This window comes from Poromitra crassiceps, assembly GCF_964638095.1.
Source record: "Poromitra crassiceps genome assembly, chromosome: 10".
Classification (NCBI taxonomy): Eukaryota; Metazoa; Chordata; class Actinopteri; order Beryciformes; family Melamphaidae; genus Poromitra; species Poromitra crassiceps.
Window position 1 is genome coordinate 45,320,198 of NC_139631.1, and position 27,610 is coordinate 45,347,807.

The following is a 27,610-nucleotide window of genomic DNA, read 5'->3' on the forward strand; positions in this document are numbered from 1 at the left end:
CAGGCAGCTCAGCGGACTAGGAGAAGGAGGGAAGTAGGCTATTGTTGTTGAATGAATTCGTTCATCATACAGTAGCCTAGGCTACACTAACCTATGAAAATATTCATTTGGGCTAGGAGGAGCTGGAAATCCCTCCGCTCGCCTTTCAATCCGGGAGCAGGGGATTTCACCTGAAAGTACACAGCAGCACGGGAATATGGCTGTGCTGCTTGGCTCTGTGTGAAAGCAATTTCTGTGGCGAGGCTGCCAGGCTTTACGGGCTTCCCGAACTACAATTTTGCGTGATCTGTGTTTGAAAGAGCCTACTGACTCCAGACCAGCCATTCTGCAGGAATAACACACTGACTGGCATCAGACACTGACTCCAGACCAGCCATTCTACAGGAAAAACACACTGGCATCAGACACTGACTCCAGACCAGCCATTCTGCAGGAAAAACACACTGGCATCAGGCACTGACTCCAGACCAGCCATTCTGCAGGAAAAACACACTGACTGGCATCAGACACTGACTCCAGACCAGCCATTCTGCACGAAAAACACACTGGCATCAGACACTGACTCCAGACCAGCCATTCTGCAGAAATAACACACTGACTGGCATCAGACACTGACTCCAGACCAGCCATTCTGCAGGAATAACACACTGACTGGCATCAGACACTGACTCCAGACCAGCCATTCACATTCAGAGAGAAAGTGAAGCAACTGGGTCTTGTTTTCATGCAGATCATATTGACTGGACTTTAGGGATGAATGATATGGAGGTTTTCAGACGATACGATAACGATAAATATCTGCTTCCCGTGGCCGATAACAATACGATAACCGATAATAAACTCACGTTTTTGTAGTTTCAGGGGAGAGTTTTAGTACCCCATGTTGGTGGGAATGAAATAAGTTATTTTAAAGTGGGTGGATGACACTGACAGGACAATCTACCTCTTGGTGTCTCCAGGACCATCTGTCTGTACGTCTGTCCTTCACACATCTCCAGCCACCTGCAGGACTCCAGACTCCAGTCTGAGTCCTGGACTCATTTTCAGGACTCAACTGGACTTGGACTTGAGCACTGGAGACTTGGGCCCAATCCCAATTATTTTCTTAACCCTCAATCTTAACCCTCCAGCTCAACCCTCAATCTTAGTAGCCCTCAAAACTAAGTGTTAAGGGCTATCTTGCGACTTTAAAATGGGACAGCCCTTAAAGGCAGATACGTCTTCAGACTGTGGGGGGCAGCAATATGCCAAAGCTCCGGATCCAGTCTGTCAATTCAAAAGAAGAGGAAAAAAGCATCCTTACAAATATTTCCTTGATAATATAGATGTAGAAATTACGATAACCATTGTATTATCTTAGTTTAAATGTCATTTTATGGATTTCCGTTTTGGAGCCTAACACATTTGTTGTTGCTAACTATCGATAGTCAGTAGCCGTGCTGGTCAAGCCATATTATTATTATTATATTATAACATTGTTAACGTTGTTACGAAATGCCATAATTCTCGGTGGTAATGTCGTTGTTGAGTTGTTTTTTATCAAGATACAGCCTACGTGTAATGCTACGCACCACAAAACAAGTGGGGGCTAGAATGACCGTGCTTTCCGACGTGAGGGCTGGCTTGACTGCAGTTAAACACTGCAGTCAAGCCAGCCCTCACCTCGGAAAGCACGGTCATTCTAGCCCCCACTCGTTAGCAACAACAATGTTGTTAGGATTCCAAAACGGAAATCCATAAAGTGACATTAAACTAAGCTAATACAATGGTTATCGTAATTTTTACATCGCTATTAACAAGGAAATACTTAACTTTGTAGGGCTCCTTTTTTCCTCCTTCGCCGCCATCTTCCATCTGAATGGATCTAGCTGATGACACGCAAGGGATTCTGGGATCGCACTCACCGCCAAGTGTGGTCGTGGAAAATCTCAAAACTGAGGGCCGTAGACGCCTCAAACTCGACCCTTAACTTAACAAAGTGAGAATCGGGACAGCACTAGCACTTCGCGGGAGTGCGCATTTTTGAGACTGAGGGTTAAGATTGAGGGTTAAGATAGGAATTGGGATTGGGCCTTGGTCTTGGACTCGAGTATTCATGCATTCGGACTTGATAAAAATGGTAACAACTAACAACTGTATGTCTTTTTGTTCTGTTCTCTCTCTTCTCTTTTCTGTCCCTCCCTCCCTCTGTCTGTCTTCTCTCATTCATCTTCTCTCTCTCCACTCTCCCTCTCTTCTCTTCTATGCTTGTTTTTTTATAATGCTTCATATAAGATTGTTTAATTCTGTTTATTGGTTGTGCGTAGCTAGATTTAGCTAGACACATTCTCTGGAAAGCCCTCTGAGATATGCTTGTGAACTAGGGCTATACAAATAAACTTGACCTGACTGGTTTGTTTTTGTTTTTGTTGGTTGCTTTGTAATAAGCCCTAATAATTTGACATAAGATATTGATAGCTATATTAATACACAGACATTATTAAAATTTGTGTAAGGGCAAACACATGAGTTCCACCAACAAGTAGATTCATGCTCATGTTCAGTAGAGCTGTCACTTTTTCCAAAAATAAAATTACGTTACACGTTCCATAAGAGATAGTCATCTTTTCTCTTTGATGTCTTAACGAGCAGCTGTTGAGAGCTGATGAGTTGCATTGAGGCTAGTGTTGTGATTGTCCGCTCCTGGCTTTGTTGTCTGCATCAGTCTGCATCGGCCGCCTTCATTTTGTCTTGTGTCTCTCATCAAACAACAACTTGTGTCAAGACATGTCAGGTGGTCAGGATAGGTCAAGCTGTTAGAGCAGAGCGCCCTCTGCTGTACATTTTTTTTAAATCCCTCTGCCGCAAAAAAAACAATATTGTTATTATTTTAATTCGGATGGGTCAATTACATATCTAATGTCCCCCCCCCCTCCCCCACATTCGAAGTTACATTAGAATTTTGATTAAAATGTGACAGCTCTAATGTTCAGTAACTCTGGACTATAGGACAGACATTTAAGCCCCAAAAATCCCACTAATATCCACAAACTAGTCAGATTTTCTTCAGTCTAAAACTTTCCAAGCAGCGCCGTTTAGCCGATAGAGCGACCCTGCAAGTGAAGTGGGTTTTTACGCAGCGGCTCTGCTCCGGCTGGCCATATCAATCTTGTCGGTGATTTTCCGACCCTGCTTCTCGAGTTGCCGCCCCTTTTCCAGCATGAGTCAGTGAGGTTCAGTGATTCCCACAGCCTGAAATTCGACTTTCTTAACGGTTAATTATTTTACATTGACGGAATATGCTGAGAAAAAAAGCATCTCTCATGCACGAGTGCACCCCACAGCCCAGGCGCAGACAGCGTCAAGTCAGCCAGAATGTAAGTAGGTCGTCCACTTTAGCTCTTTCAAAAATAAAACCCTTGTTGTAACGTTAAACGTTTTGAGTCATGCGTTAGTATTTTGATACAATGTTTGCTGCTTCGTTTGTTGAAACACCTTTTTCTCCTCCAACGTGCATCAGTCAGGCTATTTACTTGTTTAAATGACATTAGGACACCAACCTTGGTGTGTTGTTTGACTCTTCCTTTAAATTTGTCAAACAGATAAATTCGGTTGTAAAAACCAGCTTCTTCCAGCTAAGGCTGTTAGCCAAGGTCAAGGCTTATTTATCTCCTCAAGACCTTGAGAAAGTCATTCATGCCTTTATTACTTCCAGACTTGACTACTGTAACTCCTTGTATGTAGGCCTGGACCAGTCCTCACTTCAGCGACTGCAGGTAGTCCAAAATGCAGCCGCTCGGCTCCTAACTGGGAAAAGAAAGCGCGACCACTTTACGCCTGTGTTGGCTGAGCTTCATTGGCTCCCAGTCCCCTTTAGGATCACTTTTAAGATTTTGCTAATTGCTTTTAAGGTTCTTAATGGACTGGCCCCCTCTTATCTAGCGGATCTCATTCACATCCATACTCCATCCAGAGCACTGAGGTCGACCAACCAGATGCTCTTAGATGTGCCGAGATCAAGGAGAAAAAACAGAGGCGACCGAGCGTTCGCTGTGGCTGCACCTAGTCTGTGGAACAGCTTACCTGTCCACATACGGACTGCCGAGTCCCTAGAGTCCTTTAAGTCGCTACTAAAGACTCACCTCTACTCCGTGGCTTTCAACTCGAGCTGAGCTGTCACTTCGACTCCATTTTTACTGTGTTTTTGTGCCCATTGCTTTACTGTTTCTTAAGTGTTTCTTATATCTATATATTTTGTATTTGCTTACATGTTAAGCACTTTGGTCAACTGTGGTTGTTTTAAATGTGCTATATAAATCAACTTTGCCTTGCCTTGCCTTGCCATTAGTTTGAAATTTTTACCCGGAAGTTTCCATTTTGTTTTGGGTGGCCTGACACAGCGCCCTCGCCGTGAGAGAAGAAGGGAGAAGGGAGGGGGAGGAGACAGCCCGTAGCCATGGAGAAACGCGGGTTGAGAGTGCGATCTAAAAGTTTAAAAGGCAATAGAGAGCCGCAGGGATGATGTATTTTTGTAGTCGGAACGCAGACTTCCTGGTTCTTCACTGTTTCTGCCAATGGGATTTTTGAATGGGTTTTTGCCGCGATGCTTCAAATAAGGTCTCTGGGCAACGCAAGCTTAATCAAACGCGAACCAGTGTTCAGCTGGATAATCTTCACACATGAGGACCACTTTCATGAGTTTTGAAGCGTAAATGCAAGCCCTAGAAGTAAAAAGCTTGTGCTAAACTAATCCAGAACTACACACAGTGTCGCATAGGCTTCCCCGTCACGTCACCACTCAACCTGGACTGTTGTTGATGTGTGCGCTGCTGTGCACTGATTACCCCGGGCTGAACCAGGTGAGGGAAAGAGAATTTCCGTGTTCGTCCTTTGAAGTGATGACGTTATTGACGTATATATCCCCGTCGACTCAACAGTGTAGTCTCATTTAGCCGTTTGCTAGCTAGCCGCCCTTTTAACGGCACGTAAAAGCTTCAAAACTCATAAAAGTGGTCCTCATGTGTGAAGATGATATTACTAAACACTCGTTCGCGTTTGATTAAGCTTGTGTTGCCCAGAGAGATTATTAGAAGCATCGTGCCACAAACCCATTCAAAAATCCCATAGGCGAAAACAGTGAAGAACCAGGAGTGTTAGCATCGATGATTTCCTTCCTAATCTTTGGTCGAGGGCAGCCCTACTTCACAGTACACTGTGGGATATGTCACTACACTAATCACACAGTAATGTGAACGTTCACAATCATGACCTCCATTACATAATGTTAGGCAAACTACAGATGACTAAATAAATGATTAATCATAATTCAATGACAACAATTATAGCCAATGCGCTGCATTGAGTCATTCTTATCTGGTAAGACATTCATAGTGCATCATGAGAATGGTAGCCTACTTTAATTGAAATAAACTCAATTGTAATGTATCAGAGATTAATCATTATGTCCTTAAATGTGCTCCTAACTTTTTCAATTTAGGAGCATAATGTAAGGTGATAATCACATCACAGACACCCAGTTCATAAATGCTGCAATACTTAAAATGCAAAGGCTTCCATCAATGGGCCATAGGCTCAATCCCCACTGTGTTAACTCAGTTGGTGATAGTGGACCCTATCTTGGTACAGGCGATATCCCCTATTTACGCTTGCGCACCTGTTTGTGCGTCCCTTAAGGCAGGGAAGATTTCAGTCCGCTGTCCAGGTGTTATGCCGAGTTTGCACCCCCGCCCAGCAGCAGCAAAACACATCCCCACCTCATGGAGCATATATTATAATGATTTATACAGAAACATAACTGTTTGGGTAGACGTGACCTCCCTGTTCTTAAGTTAAAACAGACCCAAAATGCAATTACTCGCGGGGGAGCATAACTGGTCACAACAACGGGCGCAAACGCAGATTAGAGGCGTGCCAAATCATTTATGCAAGGCGCAAACGGGATTTGGACGGTGTTAACCATGAGAATTATTCACAGGTGTGGCCTGGCAATGCCAGGCCAATCAGATTCCCGTCTTGCTGTCCCTGTACAGTTTGCGTGAGGCATGCTGTAATTCTCCCCATACTGTACATCATTTGGATAGGTGTAGGCCTATTGACTGTATATATTATCCCTATCTCATAACGACAGCATCACATCATATACCTGTTAAAAACATCTGAGTTTTGATGCAATTCGGGTTATTTTGTTGACTGGGGTGGGACAATAGAAACGTGTTTGCAGCAGGTAAACGGCGGAGACAAAAGAAAAGATTCGAGGATTTACAGTGGACTCAATTAAAACTCGACTCGTACGAGGACAGAAGATGGAGAGAGCTTGTGACAGATCGGCTGTGATGCCAACGACCCTCCGGGTTATAGCAGGTGAAGGTGAATAGCGTTTTCTCAATTAATTTACCATAAACCCTCCTTGCAATGTGATAAAAGTTTTTTAGTGAATTGTAGTTGATTGCCTCACCAAATAATCTGCTGGTTACCCAATTTTAGCAGCAGAATTTGATGTCCTGGGGTGGCACATCTGTGCGTAATGACGTTTCTGCGCTGCGCTGAGATTACGGTGCGCTCAAGCGCAACGAGTGTTTTAGCGGATAAGAGGTCCTTTTCAAAGCTCTTAGCGCAAAGTAATTGCACGCTGCTGACGATAGGATAATGCAATCTATCCCCACATTTTAGCGCTGAAACACCTGCTTTGGCATGTGGCACGCCTATGCCCAGTACAATTATAACAGGCATGCGCTTGTGCCCGACCCCAATTTGGATTGCGCACGGCATTAAACGAGCGCAAACGCTAAATTACCGCTTTTGCGAAGATAGAGCCCAGTGACTTTAATAGACATTTATTGACATGAAAATCTTTTGAGCGTATCATTTAATAAATTGCCAATATGTAAACAAAATTACAAAGAAGGCAATGCTTAAAATGTATTATTGCGGTGCCAAAAGGCATGGTGAAAGATTTGGGTGCACCACCTAAATTATGTGCTGGTGCACCTCAATTAAAAAGGTGCACCGGTGCACTGAGTGTAAAAAGTTAGTCTGGAGCCCTGAACACGCCACAATGACATCCGCTAATTCATCCAGAACCCTTCCCGGCCGTCTCGGGGCTGATCTGGCAAATAAATTGCCCATGTTGCTGTTTTCAAGTGACTTTTATCAGCTAATATTACAAAGTAACCAACACCAACTGTTTTAGCAGAGCTGGGCTCGTGCGAGTACACCACGCGTAAGCACAGGCTGCCTGCAGTTACTCTAACGGCCACCGGTCAGAAGTTACGGAATGGGCCTTTAAGTTTAAATATATATATATATATATATCCTTTAACCTAAAGAGTACTTGATGGCCTTTCAGTTATGAAGATAAACCATGCAATCTACTATTTACAAGGCATATTTTAATTTAAATATGCTATTTATGGATGTTTTCACTTTTCATCGATGTCATTGGATCATTGATCGTTGATCAGTTTGTCCAGCTCATGGCTTATGACACAGTGGGTGACTTTGTCCCAAATAAACAGATGTAAACAAAAGCCTGTATAATGCAATCAAAACAGGATTTACAGGGAAAAGGATATTATTTTCTTTGTGCTTTCTGTTGTCTGGTCCGAGTCACAGACGATGCAGCAGCGGGCGGCTGACATGTAAATAGTTTTCTCATGTTTATCCTCTAATCTCCAGTAACACAAGGAGGATTGGATTTAATGAGTTGTGCTTGGGAGGAGGTGGACCCCCCCCAACACACACACACACACACACACACACACACACACCACCTCTTCCCCTGCTCCTCAAATCAACACTCTGTACCAGGCAGCAAGCCCAGGGTTGGACGTGAAGCCTATGCGGAAGTGATAAAAGCTGTAGTTCTTCGAATGGCCGCTCGAGGTTGGCTCCAAAAGTGAGTTATTCCCCGTTCACCCCATGTCAAAATGCCCAACTACTATTTTTATATCACTCACCTGTTTAGAGTAAAATAGATATGATAAAAGATATGTTCTGGCCGTGATTGACAGGTCGCCTGTCAAGTGATCGCAAAGCTCGCCGATCACGGACCAATAGCAGGCGGAGCTGCCGCTCTGTGGGAAACCCCTGCGGTCTTGCGCTGTCTCGCGTGAGCTGCGCATGAACCAAGATGGCCTCAGCCAAAACGCCAAACTAGAGGCTTCAAAACACAAGTCCACAAAACACTGAGTGAAATCCCGGTGACTCTGTCCATATTTTCTATACGGTCTACAGCTTAAATATGACAGCAGCTGGCCACAAAACAATCGCAGAAATATCAATACATCAATCATTCATCCATGTGTGTGTGTGTGTGTGTGTGTGTGTGTGTGTGTGTGTGTGTGTCCAGGCTGTGTGGATGCTTTGTGGCCTTCACACACACCTGCATTCTTTGACAGCGTTACTGTGTGTGTGTGTGAGTGTGTGTGTGTGTGTGTGTGTGTGTGTGTGTGTGTGTGTGTGTGTGTGTGTGTGTGTGTGTGTGTGTGCCTTGAATATTAAGCTTCACTGATGCCCCAGAAGAGAGAGAGAGAAAAAAATCACCTCGTTTGGTGTGTCTTGTCAAACCTGAAGCCGTCTACTCTGCATGCAGAGACGATCTGCCTTCAGCCAGGCGTCTGCTCCTTCAGAGCATCGCATCAATGGCATCCAGCACCACAATCAATCAGACAGCCCCCATCTGCTCTTCATTCAAGTGTAACGTTAAGAAATGGCTGACTGAGAAGCAGCAATGTCAACACTGATTCCGATGTATCCATCTTTAACACTCCCTGCTGAAATCGCCACACCATTCCCAAGAACAGCGCATCCTTTTACATGATAGGCCTATACCTGTGTCATCTGCTTTGGATTTGGTCTATCTGTATTGTAGGCTATAACGTTATGCTATCTCAATTGTAACTATTGCATATTGCTAATAAGGCTATTCTAGGATGCCTAAACACCAGGTAGAGGGGCTGCCGAGGGAAGCCTTTTGGCTAACTCGGATACATTTTGGCTACATTTTCTTTGCACGTTGATTAGCTACATTGTCCCTTTTCAAATCAAACCACTTGACTTGATCCAGTGCAGAGCAGAGCAGCGGTGTGGCCTGCAGACAATAGGCAGCCTGTGTGAGAAGAGATGATGCTCCTACCTTCTCTGTGCAGGCTCCTCTGTGTTTCTTAGCGGCCGGTGTGTCGTCATGCCGCCTGACAACAATAGCGCCGCCACAATCCAGCGGTCCGCTTTGATGATGAGGACTGCCGCCGCCGCTGTTGTTGTTATTGTTGTTGTTCATATTGTTGTTGTTGTTGCTCATATTGCCGCTGTCCGCCAGCCTGCAGCAGTCCGGGGCGCAGGGTGCGGGCCCGGGCCCGCCGGGGAGGAGAGAGGAGAGGAGAGGAGGAGAGCCATCACAGCCGCCCACAGCCTTCCTGCCCCGGACAGCATCCCTCTCTCTCTCCCGCTCTCGGTCTCTGTCTCTCTTCCAGCCGCGGATCACACTCTTCCCTCTCCTCTCCTCCTTGCCTTTGGCGCATGACGCAGGGGAGGCCGCCGTGGCCAGCTCGGAGACGCTGCTGCTGCTGCTGCTGCTGCTGCTGCTGCTACTGTTGTTGTTCTTGTTGTCTGCCTCTCTGGCCGCTGAAATCATCTCAGATGGAGGCAAGAGGAGGAGAGGAGGTGCGGATCACAGCAGACAGGGGAGGCGATGTGGGTGGGTGACAGGCTCCGGGGCTGCGCTCCGTCAGCCCTCCATTCTCCCCGGCTCTCCTCCCAGGAAGCGACTCATCTCTCTCCTCCCTCCTTCCTTGTCTCCTTTGTCGATCTCCCTCAGCTTCTTCCACGATCAGCATTCAAGTCATTGTCAGATTGCCAGCCAGCCGCAATGTGCCAGGCGGTGAGCCGTGCCGTGCCGTGCTGAGGCGGCCACATGCAGCGGGTTTTTACTAGCCTATCAGGCCCGGGTCGCCATCCCACCAAGGCTGCTGCGATGACATAGCCTACATTAATTAATTCTGACAGAGAGAGCAGCAGTTGGTAGGTAGGATGCTTGTTGTTGTAGGCTACTGGGTGCCCTGTCCTCACAGATACATGCGTGCACAGATACACACACACTCATCACATTGGCATACACTCAATCCATTCTTTTTTATGTCATATAGGCATAAACCTCAGAAAAATAAATACATCTGGAAATTTGAAATATAAATTTTTCAAATGTAAAAAAAAAAAATAGCCTAATGTGTTGGACGACATACATAGCCTATAATGTTTCCTAAATAAAAATCGCTCGTTCAAGATATTCCTATAGGCACCTATGTACACAGTCTCTTACATAATATAACCCTAACGTGTGAACACCACAGCTAAATGGTAGTAGCTAAAACAGTAGGCAAAGGGCAAACATTTATATTAAGTCTGGGCACAATATAGGTAAATTGTGATGTGAAACACAATGCTATAGGTAAAGGATGCAGATGACAGGTCATTAAAGTAGCCTATCGACACAATACAGTAGCTAAGGTAAAGTGTGGATATGATGGGTAAGGTGAGGACACGATGTAGGTAAAGTGAGGACACGATGTAGGTAAAGTGAGGACACAATAGATCAAGTCAAAAGATATTAGCTAAAGTGAGGCCACATGACAAAGTCAAAAGCTTATATTAGGTAAAGTGAGGCCATACAGGTAAAGCGGGGACACCAAATAGGTAAAGCATGAACACAATATACAGTAGGCAGGGGTGCCTAAACATTATCGCAGGCCCTGGGGCTATGGACGTTTTGGATGCCCCCCACGGTAGAAGTGACCCACTTTGGGAGGACGGGGGCCAGCAGGGATGGGGGGGGGGGGAGGATCTTTAACTCATTGAGTGCCAGCCACTTTTGGAGAACGGACGCTCCCAGTGCCAGAGTTTCAGAGCGTTTTCAGTGATTTCTCGAGGCCCACAGAATATTGTGTGATATTACTATGTAAACACCGAACACGCAAAAAGAACAAGGAGACTCTATTGTATCATCAGCAAAAAAAAGTTTATTGATACCATTTTCCGTTCTTTAGTTATCAGCCGGAGAAGATAGGTCAAAAACAGCAAAAACATGCATTTCTATCTAGAAGCTGAGTTATTCCGCCTTTTGTGAAATGCAGCATTTCAAGCACATTCACTGACTCTAGCTAATATTTTCTGATGTAGTGACCTGGTGTAGTTCTGTGGAGCCTGCATGCCCCACCCCCCTCTCCCCCCCCTGAGCTGCAAACTCCTCCCCACACCCACCCAGTCTTTTTCGGAGTAGTTTTCGGAGCCTCCGTTTTTGCGGGCGGTGCGGCTCACAGCGGCTCACAGCGCGACGACAGCTCACAGCGCGACAAGGAAATGCCAAACGGGACTGCAGGTAAAGGTTTGGCCCTTCGGGGTCGGGTGCTGCCTTTCTGGTGGGTAATCGTGTGGAGAAACTATATGCAGACAGACAGACAGAGGCAGAGGAGCAGTTGTGTGCGCGGATTGATTGCTGTTGGCAGGCACCGTCAAGCAGCAGCCAGAGCAATCTACATGGCTCTGGGCTGCAGCATGAGCGGTTCCGCTTTGATCACGGCTTTTTCAGGCTGTATTCCTGACATTTCTGTAATCTGGAGAGCACTGTCGCCACCTAAGGGTTCTGTAAAATAGGTTAGACACATTCAATAGCTCCCATATTGTAAGAGGCGATGTAAGAGGCTTAGATCGACATCCCCCCATCAAAAAACGCAATTGACGAACATGTCCGTCCTTGGCACTCTACGTTACTATTTGAAATGACGAACATGTTCGTCCATGGCACTCAATGAGTTATGGGTGAGATAGCAGGTCAATAGTATGTGCACCCACCTGGTAGCACGCGTACCACGGAGGCTCGATTCTTCGCACAGCAGACGCGGGTTCGAATCCGACCCGAGGTCCTTTGCCGCACGTTATCCCCTCTCTCTCTCCCGACCTTTCCTGTCTGCCTATACTTACTAACTGTCCTGTCAAATAAAGGCAAAATGCCATCAAATCAAAATGTAGTTTTCATAACCTTGAATATGAGTTGAGAACCGGCGAGACAAAATAGTCCCCTCGGCTGCTCAATATTAGGCTATCATTGGATAAAATGGCCGCTTAGTGCCTGCTGCACCTGGCACAATTCTAGAGTCAAGCTAACTAATAATTTGACCAATTGTAGCCTATAACAACATACAACAACATACAAATGTGGTTTTCAGAGGGCAGGAGAACTGCAGCTGTGAGCTCAGCTCATCCTCCCGTCTCAAATCAAAACAAGCCTTGATTGGCTGTGGCTGACCCTGTAAAATATTATTTTAATGTCTATTTGTGTCTATTTGTGTAGAGACATGCTAGAGACACGTGCGCGGTAAGCAGAAAAAATGGGGCGTAACTTCTATTCTCTAGATGACGCGTGTCTCACGCCTCGCAAGACACGCGCCTGAGACGCGCGTCTGATGCCGGTGGTGTGGCTGCTGTAACCTGTCAACATGGGCGCCGAAATGAAAATCAACAGGTAACGCCACGCAGGCGCACAGCAGACGCAAGATGTGTGTCCTGGCCGTTAACTCATTCACCGCCAATGACGTCTTTGACGTGTTATCAGAAATAGCCCTCCCCGCCAATGACGTGTTTGACGTGTTTTTGTTTTTATTACTGCAGGGCGTAGTTTAAACACTTCCCCAGCCTGTCACATGGTATCAGGTCCCTATCATCTAAGACAACACGTGAACAAACACATACCGCAGCTGTTGTTTTGAAATTGAGCAGGAGGAAAAGCAGAAAACTGGTAACGCTTCCTTGTGCAGACAGGAGAAACGCCATTGAAACGCGCCTCGGCGCGCTGCACGAGCTGGAGTCGCCTTCCTCTGTGCCAGCCGGGAGAAAGTAATCAAGAGATGTGTTTGATCATCGGAGGAATGAGGAAATGATCGATCAGTTTGCGAGGGCGGTGAGGACGTGTTGAATAGCCGAGGGGAAAACGGGAACGATCAGATAGCAGGGGATATGACAGGGAGACATGGACGAGGAAGGGTGCAAAATAAACACACAACAGCAAGGCACAAGGCAGAAGCGGGAGTCAGAGCAGCCCGCTGTCCTTTCTCAAGAGCTATTCAGTTGGTTCATGTAATCGCTGGGCTGCGTGCCCTCCAGTGTTGCTCCTGGCCAATCCCAGCGCCACAGGGCGTGGTTATTGCTTATCATATGTGGGGTTAGAAATCTAAAAGGGGGATCGTGTGTGTGTGTGTGTGTGTGTGTGTGTGTGTGTGTGTCTGTCTGTCTGTCTGTCTGTCTGTCTGTCTGTCTGTCGGTGTGTCTGTCTGTCTGTCTGTCTGTCTGTCTGTCTGTCTGTCTGTCTGTCTGCACACTCACTCACACCGAGTAAACTGTATTGTTGAATGTAAAAAAAAAGCACTTCATGTGTATATATATATATATATATATTTTTTTTTTTGTCATTTGTGTCCTAACGAATAATATTTACATGTCTGATGTCAATACAGTTCAAAATAAAAGAATTGAGAGCGAGTTCTGCATGAGATTGTGTGCATAAATACATAAATGCCATTTTCTGCAATTTCTTTTCTCAGAGAGACATTTTGGGGGAAAACAGGGTGTATATAAATGGCTATAAGTAGAGTACAGAACATGCTAAAAGCTCACTTTTTTTTTCCTGGTGAACCCAGAGACGTACATCTTCATTTTGAGGTATTGCAAATCACTCTGGTGCTAATAGATAATTTACTGTGGGTCTTGAAAGATGACCAACAATTATGAAAATCTTTGGCCTGTGCTAAATATTGACAGTCCTAAACTGGCGGTGAATGAGTTAATGGCGCGAGGCAGGAGTAGAGTGAAAACTATCTGCTTTCAGTATGTTGGAGTCCAGGTATGTTTTGTACAAGGACGTCTCTCAGTGTGTTGCTGTTAACTCCCCATTTCGTTGTTTTCTTTTTGTTGATCTCGTCTTTTTCCTCTTTGACTTGATTTGTATCAGTGATAAGAGGCAGCGCACGCTCTCCCAGAGCGCCTGGCTGCTGGTTGCTGTAAGTTGTAAACAGAGGGTTTGACAGTTGACAGCTGAGAGCCCGGCTTCTGTCAGCTGATCAGAACGAAAATCAGATTTCTAAATAGCCGTTATTTTAATAAACTGAGCACTCAGGGGTAATCTAAATAGTTACTTTGACGACTAAACTTTTTTCTAAACTTATAAAAGTGCCATATTAACACGTTCACTGCCATTGACGAGATATCTCAGCTTACAGAATCCAACGGTTCACTGCCAATGACGAGATATCTCGGCTTAAATTTTTTTTTTTTTTTTTTGACGGTGGGACGTGGATCAACGCTCCCCATGTCTCCTATAAAAATATTGAAGCCAGCGAACGTGTACAACCCATTCCACGGACCCACTAAGTGGCGACAGTGCTCTCCCAGACTAGAGGAAGGCAAGCAAAAAGCAGTTTGAGGAAGCCATTCTCATGAAAATGGATGGGCGAAAACGCTTTCGTTTTCGCGCTGATTGCTGGCGGTGCGGGATTGCAAATTTGCATAATAGATTACGGGTGGAACACACTTTGAAACACGCAGCATAAATAAGACCAGAATCGCAAAAGCTTCATCAAAGCTCTCAACCGAAATCACAAGAAACGAGCGAGCCCATATCCAGACTTGCCGAGCGGTCGCCAGCAGACAGGCAGCAGCAGCAGAAGCAGTGAGCCTGGTGACGCGAGGTTACAGCAGCAGCAGCAACGAGCTTGTGACATGCCCGCTGCAGCCAAGAAGAACACACACGGAGGGAGGAGTTTGAAGCAGAGGGGTGTTTCCTGCTGTTATGGAGGAAATTACTGTTCAAAACTATTGTTTAGATGTCTGACGTCTTACTGATGCCAAAAATGAATGGTTAAAGTGACTGTTCTATCGAATTTCACAAAAAGCCGTTTATCTCAGAATAATTTTCCAGACGCTGAAACCATGCTGTATTCAACTGCTAATGCTTACATAACTACTAACTCTACAAACTAACTCTTTTAGACAGAGAAAGCACACATTCTATTAGTTCTTTTGAGATATTGTGTGTTCACAAAATCTTAGCAGAAAAGAATCCTCGGGTCTTGAAAGATGAGCCAGAATCCTCAAAAAAAAACTCTGGCAGAACCTACCTACAGTAAAAAAAAAACAGCTGGCAGTGAATGTGTTAAGCGTTAACGGTGGTATAAAGCTCAAACGGCCGGGCTCGCCCCCGCAGGGCACAGCTCGCCCCCGCACAGCTTGCACGCGCGCGTCACTTAATGGCTCAGAGCCGGCTTCTGTCAGGGGAGGGAAATCTCCGTTACGAAAATCAAAATTGTAAATAAGAGTTATTTTTGATAATCTGAGCACACAGGGGTGATTTAAATAGTTACTTTGACTGACTAAATTTTATTCTCAACTTAGAAAAGTGCCATATTAACCCTTAACGGGGGTATAGAGCTCAAACAGCTCTCTTGATAACTCTGTTGAAACTATGACGCATTGATATGAATGGTGAACAGACCATTTGGCTGAACGACTTTACCAACTGTACATTATCACTTTTTAATGGACACCTTACAGCCAATCAGAATCGAGTATTCACCCAGACCATGGTATAAATATATATATATACATATATATACATACACATATACATATACATCCAAAGAATTCCAATCTGACATGATGGAATGTTGAATGTTGGTTGTGAAACAGTCCAACCTGTGACCAATATATGACAGAAAGGGAAATGCAACGACATTACAGCAAAAATAAAACTTTATTTAAAAATATATGTTTTTTATTCCACAGGGAGAAAAAAATAAAATCACATCAATAAATCTGTCAGAGATACAGAATCTCATGTATTATTACAATATTTACAGAATCACACTGATGTTAGTAATCTCAGCTGGAGATTTATCAGAATTAACTTCACAATATTTTACACACGCTGACAACTGCAGCTATACATTTTCAGTTGATGCATCAATTTAAATGTTTCACATTCCAATTATTGATATACCAAAAAGTATTCTCAGCATACATACAATAACACTGTGTAAGACAATCTGGTTTTCTACAGTAGTTTATGGTAAAACACAATGGAAGCACACAGTGACCATTATTTACATTATGTAATTAACAGCATATTTTTTACATTAATAGTTTGTGTGAGTATTTAAGGATGCAATACAATGTTAAATCTGAGTGTACTAACCAACAAGGAGACAATACCTTTCCACAGGTTAACACACTGGAACAAAGCTACTGCATGTAAAATAAGCAATTTTTTACCAATCCATTCAAAGTTAGAATTAGCTTGTTTCTAAAGGAATTTTAAATGAATTTTACTAAACTTTAGAAATGTTTAGAAATCATTAATTTATAATTTGTGTTTTCTCCAGTCTTGACTCTGTTACCCGTAACAGAAGTTGCATCCTTCACTGGATTATTATTATTTTCTCTCTTAATACAATAAAATTAACGAGGCAGAATGCAAGAATGAGATCACGATCAAATCCATCTTGCCACGCTCTATTGGTTTGAACCTGAACCACGAGTGGTTTCGGACCAATCAGCATCCAAGGAAGGAGGAGGCGTGGTTGAAGTTATAGCACATGATAGACAGATGGTTCATCCAATCACCTAAGTATTTTTTGAAAGCGCCTGCCCTTTTTAAACGGTTTCCAATAACGAGTTCACAGGTGTTTCTTCATCAGGTTACAGTAAAATATCTTACAGTACAAAACCAATGAGTGTAAGAACTGATGCAATTTCATTAGAAATCGATAGGTTACATCATAACTTGCACACAAAAAATCGATGGAAACCCAGTAGTTAGTGCCTTGCATAGCTCCAGACACCATCAGCATAGGCGGTTTTGGACCATTTTTAGGGGGGGCTTGAGCTTCGTTGATGCGTGAAGAATATAAGGAATCGGCTGTTGGGTAAAGCGCCCTTATATTCACCTTATTCTTTGCCCACACATGGACGCTTCCACATTACGTCATTTCGTAATAGTATTTCCGTTTTGACTTGCCAAAAACCCCGCAGGCAAAATGGCCGCGCACACTCCCCTTCTAAAGTGGCAAAATTACTCCCCCATAAACTAACATATCTTGGCCAATACGTATGTAACATACAAAATAAAACAACCCGTAATATCTTAATTTTATGTAGAATGCAGAGGACATGTAACTGTTTAGTTAAACTTGCATTCCAGGAATATTGTGCTCTTAAGATGACGTCAGTGGAGTCGAGGCTGTTGCGTCCTGAAACCCACATAGGTTGCGTTAGGCGTAACCTATGTGTGATTCGAAATAACGCATCCGAGATAGAAACGTTATGAATATATAGCCACGTTATAAACAACAAACTAACGCTGGTGATCCGTATGGAAACAGTGTTACTCGAAATGGTTAAAAGTTATATCAATTTGGTCATTCAGTGGCATTTTACTGCCATATAACATAACTAACTAGCAGCTAATATTTAGCCACAGAAGGCAACTAGCGCTGAACCGGAAGAACAAATACGTTTGCGTTGAACGCGGAAGAGAGAAAAAGTGGGCGTGGTGAATAAGGTGAATAGGGCCTGCCGGAGTAGCCTATGGGGCTGGACATGCGGGGCATGGTGCAAATGAGAAAAGTCTTCAGTCGGTACACTCACATGAGGGATCTTAAGCAATAGGCGAAGCCGAGAGGGTTGAGCTGAATTTGAAATGAAACTTCAGGTTACTTTGCTTACAATGACTGTAGGCTGTAGCTCAGGAGGTATAGAGCAGGTCATCCACTAATCGCTTTGGAGAAAAGAGGTCGGTGGTTTGATTCCTGCATGTCGAAGTGTCCTTGGGCAAGACATTGAACCCCAAATTGTTCCTGATGGTGTGCCTGCACCCTGTGTGGCAGCTTGCTGCCATCTCTGTGTGAATTGTAAAGCGCTTTGGATAAAAGTACTATATTTAAAAAGAAATGCCATTTACTATTTATGCCATTTACTGTATGATGATATTGCTGAAGTAGTGTTAGTGAACGGTTTTGTAATGCAGGGGTCAACACTTTTCAGGCGCACTTAAGAAATGTGATGTACAAATGTATTTGTCGACTGAATGTTTCTCAGAATGCCATTATCATGCTGCTGACTAACCCTGGTATTAGTGCTGTGAGATACCAGTCACAGATGTGGAATTTTTGGTATAAGTGCCTTGTCTTTCAGTCCAAACTGGGCCAGAAGGTGTTCTGAAAGAAAAATCCAGCACAGGAGAACACAACCTTGACCTCCTCAGATGTAAATATGGAACACCTGGCTGAAATCAGTGTGACCAAAAAACTGTTGAGTTCAAAAACCGCTCAGTCAGCGCTTTGAAAAGTAAACAGGACATGACCTTGTCCTCTGAGAGACAAACTAACCTGCAGGACTGCCTTCGACCCGTAAAGCACCAACATTTACAGTTTGAGCAGGTATGTTTTTTCAAAATGTCACCAGACCGTTTCATTTCTTATCAGCTGAAGTAGTTTAGAATAAGCCTGTCTGACAGCCTGTCTTGCCACAGCAGCTGGTAGAGTCAGTTGACTAAATGTGTGGTGGTCTGCAAAAACCCTTCACATGGTGAAAATTTGACATTTTCATTTTTTGATATTTCCATAAATTAGAAACTCTCCCGTATATATAACGTTTTGAATGACTGAGATAGCTCTCTCACATCAAAAGTTATTCTAATCTGTTATGTGTCTAAAAATAAAACATGAGAAAGATGGCTTTAAACATTCCACAACATAATGTTTTCTACAGTGGCATTCCACCAAAACCATAAAAGTAAATACTTTCCCTTTTGTTTTATGAAAATAATTTGTCACCATGATGTACCAACGCCCTCAAAATATCTACTGAGCTCGGTTTCCACCTACGTTGGCTCATTACGAACAATGTGTAGCAGAGAGGCCATTTACACCTGGCGTTAACATGTGTTTTCTGTGATCAGATTGCAATCAGATTGTATTTTATCACTTGAAATGCCAGGTGTAAACACCCCCAAAATGCATTGAAGAAGGATTGCAATCTGATCGGCCAAACCACATCCGGAGGTGGTCAGGGATGCATTGTGTACACATTGAACACAAGTGTAAATGCAATGTGTCCTCTCAATCTGGATACAGCAACTTTATGTGGATTGAGAGGACAACCATTTCTGCAATCTGAAGTGATAAAATACAATCTGATTGCAATCTGATGGCAGAAACCACATGTTAACACCAGGTGTAAATGGCCTCAGAGACATGCGAAGAGTTCTCCCAGGCCACCACACTAAGGTACCAGTATGCAGTTTGGTGTGCAGTATACTTTTTAAGCCCTTTCACATTGATTGGAACAATCCATTCCAGTAGTGTCAGTCTGTAACATTCAGTAGAACAACCTGCAGTACTTCCCAAAACCTTCAGGCGGCTTCGTCCAGCAGTCTCTGCAGGTTCCTCTGCACCTGGAGGAGAGACACTGCGTTATTCCAGTCGCTCTCAACCTTTTTCATATCATTTAGTCCACATTAGAGCCACAGACCCTATTTGATGAGAGTTTGTCTCTCGAGCCCTAATCTATATTTATTGTTAGATTATATGATTTTGTCCAGAATTCCATGACTGTCTGTGTGGCATAAACTGGTTCGAGGGGCAGACACTGAAAGAGGTGGGAGTCTGGCTTCAGACATTGACAGCTGTATGTTGCCAGCTCCAGGACAGGTGAGCCAGCATCCCTGAAGTATGCCATCAAGGAGCAGCCAGGGCGAGGCCGCGCAGCGGCCGCGCAGCGTATGCGAGCTGCAGGGCGGGCGAGGCCATGCAGCGGGTGAGCCTAGGAATCGAGCGCGCGTGCGAGATGCCTAGTAGTATATATATATATATGAGATAGCAGTAAACTTAATAACTCTAACTTAATAACTATGACTTAAACAAATTGTGTAGAATGGCCCATTTATGTTGGGCAAGTGTGTGTTTAGAAAGAATAAAGCCAGTGTGAGACTGTGTTTGTGGACTGGTCTGGGATTCTCCTGGTGAAATATCTTGTAATGTGTGATCCTGTCACAGCTCAGTTATATAGTGTGGAAACCACAATGACTCAAAGACTCCTGATTACACAGACAGCGGTGTAATCTGAACAGAATAGCGACTGAGAGCGTCGCGCCGTCTGTCCGTGCCGACAACATGCTTCTATCTGGATCTCCTCACTATAAATGTTTGATTAACAGCTTCAGGTTTCCCTTCGCTCTCAAGAAACGACCTGCAAAGTTTCCAATGTTGGAGTCGTGCCTTATACAAAGTCATTCATTACTGTAGTCACATGACTTTGTCCTGTCTGGAAGGGACTAAACTAAGACAATACTGTTCAATTTAGTCACCGCATTATCTACACCAGTGGTGTGCAACCTTGCCCTACTCAGGTGCCACATTGACAAAAAAACAAACAAACAAACAAAAAACTTTGAAAGAGCCACAATGCCAAACATGTTTGTTTTAGATTTAATTGTATTTATTTATTTTACGTAGGACTTAAAAGAGCCACAGCTACCCATAAAGGAGCCGCATGTGACTCTAGAGCCACGGGTTGAGTATCACTGATCTACCCAATACAACAGATGAGATCGCTCATTACTTTTCTTTCCTTGTTCAGCTGGTTTAACTCTTTATTGGTGTAAATTATCTATGAATGTTTCCCCTCTTCTGCTGCCTTCATGTCCTGTCACAAATATCAGCAGAATACAGCAGAGAGAGTATTTCATGCTAGAGCAGACAAACAGACAGACAGACAGACTGACAGACAGACAGACAGGCAGACAAACAGACAGACAGACAGACTGACTGACTGACTGATTGACTGACTGACTGACTGACTGACAGACAGACAGACAGACAGACAGACAGACAGACAGACAGACAGACAGACAAACAGACAGACAGACAGACTGACTGACTGACTGATTGACTGACTGACTGACTGACTGGCAGACAGACAGACAGACAGACAGACAGACAGGCAGACAAACAGACAGACAGACAGACTGACTGACTGACTGATTGACTGACTGACTGACTGACTGACTGGCAGACAGACAGACAGACAGACAGACAGACAGACAGACAGACAGACAGACAGACAGACAGACCTTCTCCAGCTTCATCAGGTTGAGCGTCAGTTCAGAGTGCAGCTCTGTGTTGACCTCAGTGTTTGCTGCTCGCAGATAGTCGCTTCTGAAAAAGGCAGGAAACAAAGCTGTTAACAAGTGTCTTCAAACTGTATTGACCAAACAGAATGAATGAACAAACAGCAGAGGCCTGGTCATAGTTATAGAGATGACTGCCTGGTTATAGTTAAGAGATGACTGCCTGGTCATAGTTAGGGGTTCAAGCCCTGAAGGGGCTGAAACCCTATTGTTTTTGTGCTGGTTTATTATTCGGCTTGTTGTTCATCTGCCCCAACGCAAATTCCCGTGAGTTGGTAAATGGTAGAGACCTGAAATTTGGCCCAATGACAGATATTAGGTGCTAGTTTCTGCTCAAGAAATGGTTTTCAAATCGGCCTGAAGGTGGCACTATAATTGAAGGTTTTACCTTAAAGGCCATAACTTCCACGCCGTTTGTCCGATTTTCAAACACTTTTTTTCCAGATGTTCAGGTGAACCTGCTCTACAAATTTGCCTCAAGGACCCTTAAGGTCCGCCTGGAAAGTTTTTGAGATATTTGGAAAAGTTTGGAAAACACATTTTTGACATCTCCTCCTAGACCGTTGGACAGATTTCCACCAAAATCGCCAGGAAGCATCTAGGGAGCAAGCTCTACAAACTGCCTTTTGGAAACCTTTGAAATCTACTTTCGTTTCGGAGATATTAATCGTTAAAGTTGTGAGAGGGCATGGCCTATCAGCTAAATTGTCATAACTTCATTACCGATGAAGGAATCTTCACAAAACTTGCTTGAGATCTTTGGAGACCATCCCAGACCATGTGTGTCAAATTTTGTGCAATTCGACGAAACGGGGGCGCCATAAACGCCAGAAATGGGCATGGCCTAACACACAAAAGGCCGTAACTCCGCACCTGTTTGTCGAATGATCACTAAACCTGGCAGGTATATCAAGGAGGATGTCCTAGACAAAATCAGAAGTTTTGTCACCATTTGTGAAAGTGGGCGGGGTCTATGGTGTAAGCATGTAATAGCGGTAAATCAAGTCCATTCGCATAATCGGCTGCAAACTTCTCAGCCTCATCTGGAATGGCTTTTTTGACATGCTATTTCGCGATTTGACCAAAAGGGGGCGCCGCAGATGTAAAAAGTGGCCGTGGCCTAGCACGAAAAAGGCTGTACTCACACCCGTTTGTAACTCCCAGGCTGTTTCTCCAATTTTCACGCAACTTTTTTCCACATGTTCACCTGAACGTGCTCTACAAATTTGCCTCAAGGACTATTAGGTGTTCAATTTGCTTAAGGCTTGAACCCCTGCCATTGCCGCTTGTTATAGTTATTATTGTGTCGGGTGCGCGCTCTGGTGCGCTCATTGAAACATGCTTTGAAAATACACCATTTTACTGACAGCTAGACTGTAATATGAGACTACATGTTGTTTGATAGTAGATCGAGTCAATTTCACGTGTTCGAGCAAATCCTTAACGAGCAAGTAATTGATCTTTCATTAATTGTTTGCATCTCTACTTCAAACTGTATTGACCAGATAGAATGACCGAACAAACAGCAAAGGTTTTATGATTCAAACTGGATTGACCAAAACAGAAACCTTTACATTCTACGTATCCATGGATTGCAGAACCGTACTATGCCAACATTTTATTCTGGCGACCAGGAGTGACCAGCAGATTTCCAGACTTGTTCCAGACTTTCCAGATGCATGTGGGACTGAACTCATGTAAAGGTAAGGTAAGGTAAAGTCCCACTGATTGTCACACACCTGAGTGTGCAAAATTTGTTCTCCGCATTTGATCCATCCCCTGGGGGAGTGGTGAGCAGCAGCAGTGCCGTGCTCGGGAATCATTTGGTGATCTAACCCCCCAATTCCAACCCTTTGATGTGTGCCAAGCAGGGAGGCAATGGGTCCCATTTTCATAGTCTTTGGTATGACTCGGCCGGGGATCGAACTCACAACCTCCCAGTCTCAGGGCGGACACTCAAACCACAAGGCCACTGAGCTGGTATTCGTGTGGGACTGGACTCATGTGGGATTGGACTCATGTGGGACTGGACTCATGTGGGACTGAACTCGTGTGGGACTGGACTCGTGTGGGACTGAACTCGTGTGGGACTGGACTCGTGTGGGACTGGATTCGTGTGGGACTGGACTCGTGTGGGACTGGACTCGTGTGGGACTGAAGTCATGTGGGATTGGACTCATGTGGGACTGGACTCATGTGGGACTGAACTCATGTGGGAATGGACTCATGTGGGAATGGACTCACTGGTGATGGGTGAAGTGGCTCACGGCACCCAGCGTGGTCAGCCTCTGCTCCAACGAGATGATCTTAAAGGCCATGTAGCACGAGGAGAGGACCAGCACACACACTCTGCAGGGCAGGACACACACACACACACACACACACACAGACAGACAGACAGACAGACAGACAGAGACACACACACACAGACACACACACACACACACACACACACACACACACACAGACACACACACACACACACACACACACACACACACACACGTTTTAGTATTTCTTCTGCTACTGAATGAATGTATAAATTAATGGATGCCTGACTCTGTTTACATGGACTGCAAAATTGCGATTTCCCGATTAACTCATTCTCCGACAGACGTCTATTTGCGTTATTTAGGAGACAACGGTTCCCCGCCATTGATGCAAATGAGCGTCAATCCGTCTTTTAACTGCCATGTGATAGATGGCGCGCTTGGCCACCTTGTGAAGTGGAATCATACTTGTATATTCCTCCACAAACCAAGTTTTTTACCCCACAAAACCAGCAAGCGTTTTCAGCATCGATCTCCCTTCATGGAGGTAGCACATAAAACACGTCCAGCCTGGATCCTCAAAGCTGTGCAAGGACATGTTTACCCCCGGGCACGGCGCGTTGTGACGCGGGCTCATGACAGACTGACAGTCACTCAGCGCTGGATGATGTCTTTCACTAGAAGCATGGTAAACACACAGCAAACATTTCTCCTGTCACTTAGATTAGTAATCTGCTTTGTGAACCCTCACATAGTGTCAATTCCAGCCGTCAAATATGGCCCCAGACCTCCACACACCGAGTACCAGGAAGCACCAGACCTCCACACACCGAGTACCAGGAAGCACCAGACCACACACACCGAGTACCAGGAAGCACCAGACCTCCACACACCGAGTACCAGGAAGCACCAGACCTCCACACACCGAGTACCAGGAAGCACCAGACCTCCACACACCGAGTACCAGGAAGCACCAGACCTCGACACACCGAGTACCAGGAAGCACCAGACCTCCACACACCGAGTACCAGGAAGCACCAGACCCACGGAGAACATGAGAGCGCAACCCGCCCCGTCCGCTCTCCGTGCGGGGTGAATTTCCCAACTGGCTTTGCTGCAGAAACAGGCATGTATCTCGGCTTCCTGGTCAGAGACGGGAGTTTTTGGTGGAAATGACCTACATTCAAGTGTTGATAACTAAAGAAAGGAAGAAGGCAGAAACAAACTATTTTTCCCCCCAGGAAAGTAGAGGCTTTGTTCTGTCTTTTGGGATATTCGTGTGGTGTTTAAATAGTCATAGAAGAAAATATTTTGTGGGTCATGGAAAATCACTGAAAACGTGCTCAGAAACCCTGGTGGTGGCATGGCGACTTTTCCTTTGGAACTCTGGCGGGGAATGAGTTAAGACAATACTCTGAATAAGACTCTGCCATGTAAACAGCATTCTGATTTCTGTAACCTGAATAAGGTCACAGCGAATGAAGCCATGCTGTATTCTGATCTTAAGTCTCATTATAGTCTCTGGAGGGAAACTCGGACGCAGGACAAACGACATAGGGACGTCATGTGGGCGTGTCTTCAGTCATTAATGGGAGTCTGCTCTGTCGCATGTAAACAGGAATATGAATGGAATATTCAATAAGCAGCTTCAAACACTTTAATTGAAACAGTGTCTTATTTAGATTACGGTCAATATTTGATTATTGCAGTCCCTGTAAACATAGTCAGTGAATGCCTTTAAACTCACAGAAACAGGTAGAGAAACAGCAGTGTGTTGAGAGAAACTGGTTTCCTGCTGCCGACCACGACCTCTGACCCTGGAATCCAAAACTAAATTTTAATTGAGTACCGGTCACTATTAGAGGAAATAGGTATTTAGGCTACTCTAAGTATAAAGATAAAGCATTGAAACTGTTCAAAATATTGAATTGTGAATTCTGCTGAAAATATAGAGAACTTCATATTGAAAATTAAATAGTCTCATAAGACAGGAGAGTGGGCTTACCTGCATAGTGTGTGCTAAGCTGCTTGGCGTCTGCGTTCTGCTGGTTCTGGTGCTGGTTCTTCAGTTTGGGCTCCGGATGCTCTGCAGGCGTGGGACTCTCCCCGTGCTTCAACACATCCAGGAAGCTAGGAACCGGGAATTCTGCATCGACAGAACACGCGTGTTAAAATACTGAGTAGGGGGAACGTTCTTTAACAGGAGAACTCAGGTTCAAGTCCTCGTTCAAGTGTCGTTGAGAAGAAACCAGACGTGTGACCAGCTTTGCCCAAGTCTCAAGTGTTGTTGAGTCTCAATATAAATGTAGAACAGCAAGTCAAGTCAGAACAAATCAAGAGTCCAGTATCAATTTAATATCTTAAAGGAAACTAAATATCAGGACTTTTCAATGCAATATGTTTTGTTTTAAATATATTTTATGTATGTTTCAGAACATAAAAAACAAGAACAAACTCAGACAGGAAAAGAAAGAAAATAGAAAAAGAAGAAGAAGAAAAAATATATATATTTTCAACATTCCAACATTACAAAGTGGTGCTACCAGTCATGTAAAATGCTTATGGGATCTTATGGAATGCATGGGCTCCACTACAAGTACAAGAAATCGGCCGGGTGAGTCACTTGTCGTCAAAATAGGTCAGGAACGGGTCCCAGATAATTGAGACCCATGTCTGTCAGCCACAGGCTGTGGCACAGCTGAAAAGAAAGTGGAGAGGAGGACTCCCATTCCTTCAGAATGAGCTTCTTGGCAACAGTCATCCCCTGTGCCAGAGATTGCTGCCCGGCCGTTGGGAGGAGCAAAGAGGATTCCGAGCAGCCAAAGATGGCGAGTTCCGGCTCCGGTTGAAGGGTTGTCTTGTAGGCCTGAGAGCACCAGTCACATATGTTGGCCCAGAATTAGGACAGTGAAGAGCAAGACCAAAAAGCAAGGGACAGTGTGCCCTTTGACACCCGACACCTATAATGCAATATGGTTTTAACAGGATAAAAACTTGGTGAGAGCAGCATTGGTTTGATTTCTATAATTCGTTTCAACTTAATGATACATACAATACAATAAATGCAATCATTCCTGGCAAATTCAGAAAGAAAGAAATTCGTCTGCCGGAACAAATCTCATCACTTTCAATTTGAGGCATTTACACAAACACAAGATCTCAAGTTAACACTTTAGAAAATCTTTTCAAATCTTTAAAGTATAACTCAGAGTCAAGTCTCAAATCACCAGACCCCAAGTCAAGTCTCCAGTCTTCTCTTCATGCATCAAGTAAAATTTCCAGTCTTCTCTTCATGCATCAACTCAAGTCTCAAGCGATTCAAACTGGGTCTGGCTGAGAGTGACGTGGCTCGAGTCTTATTGTCTGTTGGTCCAAGAAAATATATGTAGGTCCATCTCTTGTCATTCAGATTCAGGGGGAAGTAATCTGCAGCTAATAGAACCCCCCAATAATTTTGAGGTCCAGAAAAATTATTCTGAGACAGATGAGCCGTTTTCACACATGCGTACAGGAACATTGCCTGTAAATCAATAATGGCTATTTCTCGGAATTTCCCTTCACACCTGAGGGATCACATGTGTAAAAACAGCCGTGAAAGAAGCTGTATTTTGGGGGGCGGCCGGGCGGGGTGGGGGGGGTGGCACTGCAGAGCGGGCGGGGGGCGGAGGAGAGTGGGCTGGGGTCATCAAATTAAGGCGAAGATGGAAAGGGATATACGTGCGAACAGAAACAGATTCATGTTCGCATTCTTCTTCGCTAAACATCGTGCAGAATATGAAGATAGACTAAACCAGGGACAGATAATGACAGTGTTAAGTACCTCTGCGCTGCTGCGTGAGACTAGAGCCGTCTGGAAGCGAGAGAGACCAGGAGGGAATTTATTTTGGGAAGATGCTCTGAACAATTTTCAGAATCAGAATCAGAAAGACTTTAATGATCCCCAGGGGGAAATTGGGACAAGTTACAGTTGCTCGTTCACATAACACAGATAGCATAAAATAAAATACACAGTAGTAATGCGATAGTAAAATAAGCAGAATAAGAAGAAGAAAGAACACAACATAGCATGGAATAAACAGTATAAACAGTATAAACAGTATAAACAGTAAACAGT

The 27,610-nt window shown here is 44.4% G+C and overlaps 2 protein-coding genes across 2 annotated transcripts in view; both read right to left on the reverse strand.

Annotated features, from left to right (window-relative positions):
- The window catches only part of znf608 (zinc finger protein 608), a gene marked incomplete at both ends in the record, with an annotated part of 105,401 nt that extends 95,770 nt beyond the window's left edge, over window positions 1–9,631 (reverse strand). Inside the window, one exon of the mRNA XM_083645458.1 lies at window positions 9,134–9,631. Coding sequence (XP_083501584.1) covers window positions 9,134–9,631 — 498 coding nt within the window. The remainder of the gene's footprint in view (window positions 1–9,133) is intronic.
- A 9,819-nt stretch (window positions 9,632–19,450) lies between these two features.
- The window catches only part of gramd2b (GRAM domain containing 2B), a gene marked incomplete at both ends in the record, with an annotated part of 34,971 nt that continues 26,811 nt past the window's right edge, over window positions 19,451–27,610 (reverse strand). Inside the window, 5 exons of the mRNA XM_083645459.1 lie at window positions 19,451–19,492; window positions 21,170–21,254; window positions 23,471–23,575; window positions 25,244–25,313; window positions 25,502–25,642. Coding sequence (XP_083501585.1) covers window positions 19,451–19,492; window positions 21,170–21,254; window positions 23,471–23,575; window positions 25,244–25,313; window positions 25,502–25,642 — 443 coding nt within the window. The remainder of the gene's footprint in view (window positions 19,493–21,169; window positions 21,255–23,470; window positions 23,576–25,243; window positions 25,314–25,501; window positions 25,643–27,610) is intronic.